We start from the raw sequence: 7,032 nt of genomic DNA on the forward strand, positions 1-7,032 counted from the left end.
GCCCAGCTCCGAAATTGCGAACGTCCAGCGACTGCTGCCACACGAAAGGAGCGAGGGCCGCCAGGTGTGGGTGGGGGCCCCCCCCCCCCCCCGGCCGGACCGGCCGGCCGCCTTTAGCCCTGCCCGTGTCCGCAGGCCTCAGCAGCCATGGCGCCCAGCCGCAATGGCATGATCCTGAAGCCCCACTTCCACAAGGACTGGCAGCGACGGGTGGCCACATGGTTCAACCAGCCCGCCCGCAAGATCCGCAGGTGAGTGCCCGCCGCCCGGCTTCCCCCGGGGCCGTTCCTCCCGGGCCCGCTTTAGCTCGCGTGGCTGGGGGAAGCTGTGTCTCGTCTTGTACCGGGCTGCTTAGGAAGCTGAGGTACCGCGTCTTTATTTTTAAGCTGTTTCCCTAAGCTGACTCGTTAAAGGCTCTGGGATTGCAGCGGGGTGCTCGTTTGGTGTGGGGTCTCCGGTCAGGGTCAGGCTCCAGCACGTGCCGGTCCAGCTGCAGTCAAGTGATGAGAAATCTCCGGAATCGCTGTACCGCGTTGATGATTCCCTTGAACCCTTGTATATCTGATGACTGCGGCTGTTCCGTAGAAGCAGGCGTCCGCCTGTCCGAGCTGCTGGGGCCGGCGTTGCGTTCGGTTCTGAGATCCCCCCGTGCGGCAGGTGCTGCCCGGCAAGGGAGGTCAGCTGGCAGCGTAGGAGTGGCGTATCTGGCAGAAATGCGGTGTTCCTGATGGCTCTCCCCTTCGACCTTCCAGGAGGAAAGCCCGCCAGGCGAAGGCTCGCCGCATCGCTCCCCGACCCGTGGCTGGGCCCATCCGGCCTATAGTGAGGTGCCCTACTATCAGATACCACAAAAAAGTTCGTGCTGGCAGAGGCTTCAGCCTAGAAGAGCTTAAAGTAAGTACGGAGCACTGATCCCAACCCGGTAAAAGTGACTCCGAGCCTGAGCTCGGCTGTCTCGTCCTCTTCTTCCACACGTAGACGATGCGCAAGTCACTTGCCGAGGGGTCGGTATCTGCTGATGCTGGCTGAGCCGGGGGAGACGCCTGGTGCTCCTGGCTGTACAGGAGCATGGAAAATACCAGTCTTGCCTTTTCTTTGGAGCCGTGGGGTGGGGATGCAGTGGTGTACGGCAGAGTGAAAGGTTGCTTTGAAAAGGAAACGTCTGTTTGTCTGGTCAGACTGTCACTTAAACAAAATTCCATTAAAGTTGGATTCTGGCAGTGCCTTAATTGAATCTCCTAGACTTCTTCTGGGGGAAAAAGAAGGACTGGTAGCTTCCTCATTAAATTCTTCTGGGTTTTTTTGTGAAACACGTTTCTGCTAATCCTAAAAATTTTAGCCGACACGAACCTGTTCGTGCCGTGGACCAAGTAAACGGCGCTTCACTTAACCGCAGCAGAAGTAAGGGAAGTTGTGCCAGGAAGGGGAACTGTTGTGCCCAGCCTCGCAGGGTAGCTGTGGCTGTTTCTCGTGCAGTAGCTACGAGTTGGTTTAGGAACACTTACAAGTCTGTGGGAGGCGTTCAGTGCCCTCCCTCGCTTCAGGAAACGGTTCTCTGTGACCTTCCCAGGTGTGCTGAGCTGATGAGCTGTTAAAAGCTGGATGGTGGTGGTCTGCAGAAACCCCCACCCGCATACTTCCACGCAGCGGGCAGGAATAAACGGCAGTGCGTGCTGGCAGCCAGCGTCCACAGCCGCCTCTAATTAAAACACTTATAACAGTGAAATTAGTGCATTGAAGCAGTAAAATTGTTCTTCTGGATGCCAAATGCTTCATTACTTTATTTTTCTTTAATTTTTGGATAGTGGTGGAATACAAAATGGTAAGCAGATGTTTCTCTTTAAACAGAAAATGAGGTTATTTCTTTTTTGAGATGGTTACAAAAAATGCTTCCTCAATGGAGCTTCCAGTATTCAGTGCACCAGTTACCTGCGTGCCGACTTCATAAATTTCTGTCTCGTGTGTATCGGAGTTTAAATGTCCCCCTCATAATTACTCAGGGGTTGCACTTTGCTCTCCTGAAGAAATCCATCTGCAGAAACCACTGTAAAGTCTGTGTAACGATATGAGCGTTAAAATACAGGCACCGGGACGCCCTTTGTGGCAGAGTCGGTCCCTCTTGCCAGACCCTCGCGCTGCCGACGGGACGTTTGCTCGGATGCTGAGCCTTTCTCCAGGCTCCGTAGCCTGAGCCCTTGTCTGGCTGGTGAGCGGAGCGGCTCCCGGCGGGGGGCCCGGGGGGCGTGGGGGGGGGCGGGGGGGGGACGGGGGGGGCACGGTGGCATTGGGAGCTGTCGGATGCTGACGCTGTGCGCTCTCTCTTCAGCTCGCTGGCATTAACAAAAAGTTTGCCCGGACTATTGGAATCTCTGTGGATCCCAGGCGACGCAACAAGTCTACCGAGTCACTGCAAGCCAACGTGCAGAGGCTGAAGGAGTACCGCTCCAAGCTCATCCTCTTCCCAAGGAAGCCAGCTATGCCGAAGAAGGGAGACAGCTCTGTAAGTACTTGGCCTCTAGGAACATTTCACGGGGTCTGTGTCCGGTAACGTTTTCAGGGGTTTGGTCATCGGTCCACCCCGGTGCCGTGGTGTGCAGTCGGGCAGCGCTCTTGAACACTTCTCGTAAGGTGAACCCCCCGGGGGGGAGCAGCCCTTCTCTCGGGGGCAGCGTGGCTCCCGTGTACGTATGCAGGGATGAGTGAGCCTAGCGCAAGGCCGGGCCTGCCAGAATCGAGTTCCACGGGGATCTCCTGGGTCACGGGACAGACTTTCGGCCTAGGGACCACCGTGCTGCTGAAGGGGTGCAGCTCAGATTTGGGGCCGGACTCCTTGGGTGGTCTGTTTGCTGGAGCTTTGATCGTTGCCCAACGAGTTGAATTTTAGTTTACAAAGCTAAACTGTCAGAATGGCTGGAAAGTCCGTCTGGAGTTCTGTTCTGCTGTGGTGACAGCTACGTGGAAAGGGTGAGGAAGGCGAGGACGTCCTTTTCGGTGGAGTAGTTCAGAGACAGCCGTGCGTAAGGCAGTCTCGAGAAGGTTGTTGCTCTTGACATACAAAAATGCTTTTCATTAAAATCTCGCTGAGATCCAGAGTATAGTTGGCTTTGCTCGTCCGTCCTTGGCTCTGCCTGTGGTAAACACATGCTTCCCGTGGGGCGGTGCGAGTCGTGAAACGAGGTGGTGTGTTGAAGCTGTCCTCAACCTTCTGGAGAGTCTGTCGGCTCTGAGCTGCTTAACCACAGTGCAGCCTGTGGAGCCCACCGTACTCGGGCTGCTTTTCAGAAGGGGGGAGAAGAAGGGGCTTGAGCTTCTGTACCAGTAGGTACAGATACTTTTCGTCTGGAATACTGCTTCAAGTTTGTTTACTTGAAATCAGCTATCTCAAATAAAACATAATCGTTTTTGTGCAATGCCATACTCTTATAAAGAAGCTGGAATTAGCCTTAGAAGGAATTGCTGAGGAATACGCTGGGTATCAAACTAAAAATGGCACAGTAGATGTCAACGTTTTTCCAGCTGGCAGAAATCCTGAAAAGCTGCTGCTCCTCCGGCCAGGTCCGGGCTGATCGATAGCCAGGCGAAACACGGGTTGTTGATGCGGCACGTCTGTGCCAAATACTCCTGTAGCTGCGTGACTGAAATGCTGAATTTGTTACCAGTCGGAATTGTTAACAGCGTTTTTTAAGTTAAATACTGTTTTTTTTTAAATAACATTTTTTGTCTTCTTGTTATGCAGGCTGAGGAACTCAAGATGGCGACTCAGCTGACTGGACCAGTTATGCCGATCAAGAATGTAAGTGTAACTAAATCACGTTCCCTGTGTGACATAATTGAGACTTAAACCTCCTGGAGAGGATTCTCTTCTCGCTGTTCTACAGCTAAGGGTTGCTGTCTCCAGACACCTCCCATCCTGGATCAGAGAAAACCAGGAACAGGTCGAGCTTGTCCTCGTATTTTGCCAAGATCTGTTTGGTTCCTCAGTGTTGCAGAGCACGCTGCAAAGAACTAATTACTTGGAGCTCCGCTAAACTTCTTATCGGCTGAGGAAGCCCTGAAACCATGAGCTGTGTTTCTGGGTCCAGAGGAGAGCTCCAGGCGCCGGTGTCGGGGGTTCAGGTCAAGATCTGTTGGTTGGGAATAACCGTGTACGTATTCCGCTTCTGCCCTAAACGACACGTGGGAGAAGCGCAGCTACGTACGCTCTCCAGAGAAAGCTACGGGGGGAACCTGCGCAATAACCCCCCAAACTGCACGATTCCTGTGAGGACGCAGGTTAAAGCGCGCGTGGAGCGTCTCCGGTGCGTGTTGGCGCTCAGCGCTGTGTCCTCCAGGCAGGCTCAAGGGCTGTTTGTCCGCTTGTACCTCTGAGGGAGCTCGTCCCCCTGTGAAATTCGGGGCGCTTAGGGTTGCCGGTTGGGGTGAGGGGTGTGTGCCGGCAGCGCGACAGCCCGGGCGGGTTGCGTAGTCACCGTTTGTCTCGAAAGGTGCTGTCGACAGCGCGCCACAAAATTTGTCTCGAAACCCTCACCGCTTCCGAAAGGTGCTGTCGACAGCGCGCCACAAACCTGACTCGGATTTCACATTGCGCTTGGTGGTTTTTTTTTTTCCCCCCGGTACGTTCTGGTCTTGCGCTGACGTGCGCTGGCGAATGGGGAACCGCTCGAAATGAGGTGCCTGGTGGAGTGATGATAAGGGCAGGGCCTGTAGATGGCATAAATGGCTCTATTCTTAACGGCCTCCTGGAGCTGGTGGTAAAAACGTAGCGACGTTAATTGTGTTAAGCTTTAAATGCAGCCTTCTCTGGGAGCCTCTGATCTGTGGTCTGACCGTCTGGCGCTCTCTCCCGCTAGGTTTTCAAACGGGAGAAGGCCCGTGTGATCTCGGAAGACGAGAAGAACTTCAAGGCCTTCGCCAGCCTGCGCATGGCCCGGGCCAACGCCCGTCTCTTTGGGATCCGTGCGAAACGCGCCAAAGAAGCGGCAGAGCAGGATGTGGAGAAGAAGAAATGAACTGTTCTCCCTAGAACTGTCAATAAAAAAAAAAAAATGCAGGAATACGAGTGTGCTGTCTTTTTAGGGCAAATGTGCGGGACTGAGCTGCCCTGCTGCCCTGTGCTGCCGGCGCCTGCCCGCTCCGCTGCAGCCTGTGCGCAGCCTGTGTGCCGGTGCAGATCGCGGGGCGCTGTGTGTGGAGGGATGCGGTCCGGGGGAGTCGCTCTTCGGACGTGGGAAACCTCGTTTGCTGCCATTAGAGACTCCAAACTTCCCTGAAAGCGAGCGAAACAAACGCCTCGGCCTTGCGCAGCTCCCTTCGGGGGGGGCCTCTTCGCTTTGTTTCCAGGAACGCAGCTCCTGGCCGGGCTGCTGCAGCTCGCCGCTGGGTGGAGCGAGGTCCTGCTGCTGGACTGCACGGTCCCGCTGCTGGACTGCACCGTCCTGCGCGGAGCCGCCCTGCGCTCCCTGGCCTTCGGCTGCCGCGGGGGCCGCCCTGGGCTCGCTTCAGCCCCTGCTGTTCACGGGGACCTTTAAGCCATTTCTTTACAGAAATACCTTAGTGGCCTCACAGAGGGGCCCGGCCCTGCCCTGGAGAAGGGGCTGGGGGCTCTGGCCCGTCCTCGTGGCTCCTGGGCTCTGCCTGCCCCATGGCCGTGTCCCTGCCTGCCCCAGGGCAGGGGGCTGATGTGGGGCCGGGTGCGATGGGTCACGGGGGCAGCGTTGGTGGGGTCCATCCCCTTCTGGGGGAGCGCTCAACCGAGCCCTTTTGCTGGCTAATCAGTTCTGGGGCTGTTCTGCAGCCTGGCTGTGCCGCAGATCGCCTGTGCCGGGATAATTGAGTCGTTTGTATTCATTAGCAGTTGGGTGACAGAAACTTGGGGATCGGATGCGGTGAAGCACTCCGGCACAGGGACAGGCGGCCGGCTGGAGCCCCGGCACAGCTGGATGAACCCGAGGTTGTTCAAACGCAGGGGCAAGAGCTGCCCTGCGTGGGGCTGCCCGTGCCACGGCAGGCTGCTAGCTTGTCCTTCCCAGCCCCGCTGCCCAAGCCTGCGGTCGGATCCTGCATCCCGCCATGGGTCGGCTGCCTCCTGCCCCGCTGGGCCGTGCCGTGGGGCTGCGGGGGGGGCGGGGGGGGGGGGGGGGGGAGCGGGGAAGGAGGGTGGCCTATTTCTGCCACGCAGGCTGGGGATTAGCTTCCCAAAACCCAGGGCCCTGCACTGCCCTCGCGCTCATTAGCCCTATCTGCCTTTTAATCCCTCCGACTATGGGCTAATTACATCATCTTTCATAAAGCCGAGCTGGCAGCACCACGGCGCTGGGGTGACGTGCGTGGGTGGGGGGTGCTGGGACAGCCCCCAGCCGAGGGATGGGGCGCGCGGGGTGCGGGTCTGGGTGCTCTGGCACGTGGGGAGGGCACTCGGCAGCTTTGGGGCACCCTGTCTCTGTGCTGGGGTGTCAGCTGAGAGCATTGGGGGGCCGGGACCAGGACGGGCCTCGGGCGCCCCGTGGGGAGCGGCTGGGGAGGGCGGGGGGCCGTGGGGCGCTGGGAGTGAGGGCTGTGCCACGGGGGGCTCGCCTGGAACAGGAGCGCCTGCCCTGGCACGGCCAGCAGTGCTGGGGACACCGGGGACCCCGCTCAGCCCTGGTGCCTGCAGGCCGGCTCTGCTCCGGTGCCGGCAGCGAGGCAGTTAACGGAGCTTGTCGTCTCCCTCTTAGGGCTCCGCTCCCGAACTGCAGCTTGAGTCAGTTGTGTGGAGGTGGCAGCGGCGGCAGCTCCGGCTGGCACACCGGCTCCGGCTGGCACGCCGACCCCAGTCCTCGGCCCAGCCGCGTGCTCGGGCTGGCACGCCGACCCCAGACCTCGGCCCAGCCGCGTGCGGAGCCCGGGCCGCCGGCACCCAGGGCAGGGGGGCAGCCGGGCAGGGTGGGAGCCGGTGCCCCCTCCGCTGGGGGATGCCAAGGGGTGCCTGCGATCCCGGGGAGGGGGACGATGCCTGCCAGAGCCGGGGCACCAGAGCCAAGTGCCGGGGCGGGC

General features: G+C 58.6%; 1 protein-coding gene across 1 annotated transcript; it reads left to right on the forward strand.

Moving 5' to 3' along the window:
* Positions 1-94: 94 nt before the first annotated feature.
* RPL13 (ribosomal protein L13) lies at positions 95-5,046 on the forward strand. The gene is made up of 5 exons (XM_009273074.2): positions 95-251; positions 753-894; positions 2,327-2,500; positions 3,737-3,793; positions 4,851-5,046. The coding sequence occupies exons 1-5, from the start codon at positions 148-150 to the stop codon at positions 5,007-5,009; spliced, it is 636 nt and encodes a 211-aa protein (XP_009271349.1). The 5' UTR covers positions 95-147; the 3' UTR covers positions 5,010-5,046.
* The last annotated feature ends 1,986 nt before the right edge of the window (positions 5,047-7,032 follow it).

This window comes from Aptenodytes forsteri, unplaced genomic scaffold (assembly GCF_000699145.1).
Source record: "Aptenodytes forsteri isolate BGI_AS27 unplaced genomic scaffold, ASM69914v1 Scaffold271, whole genome shotgun sequence".
Classification (NCBI taxonomy): Eukaryota; Metazoa; Chordata; class Aves; order Sphenisciformes; family Spheniscidae; genus Aptenodytes; species Aptenodytes forsteri.

What these genes read in the sequence shown, in the direction of transcription:
- RPL13 (XM_009273074.2), top strand. Translation starts at nt 148, where the DNA reads ATGGCGCCCAGCCGCAATGGCATGATCCTGAAGCCCCACTTCCACAAG. An exon ending in TCAGCCTAGAAGAGCTTAAA is followed by an intron (nt 895 to 2,326) that starts GTAAGTACGGAG and finishes CTCTCTCTTCAG; the next exon opens with CTCGCTGGCATTAACAAAAA. An exon ending in CGAAGAAGGGAGACAGCTCT is followed by an intron (nt 2,501 to 3,736) that starts GTAAGTACTTGG and finishes CTTGTTATGCAG; the next exon opens with GCTGAGGAACTCAAGATGGC.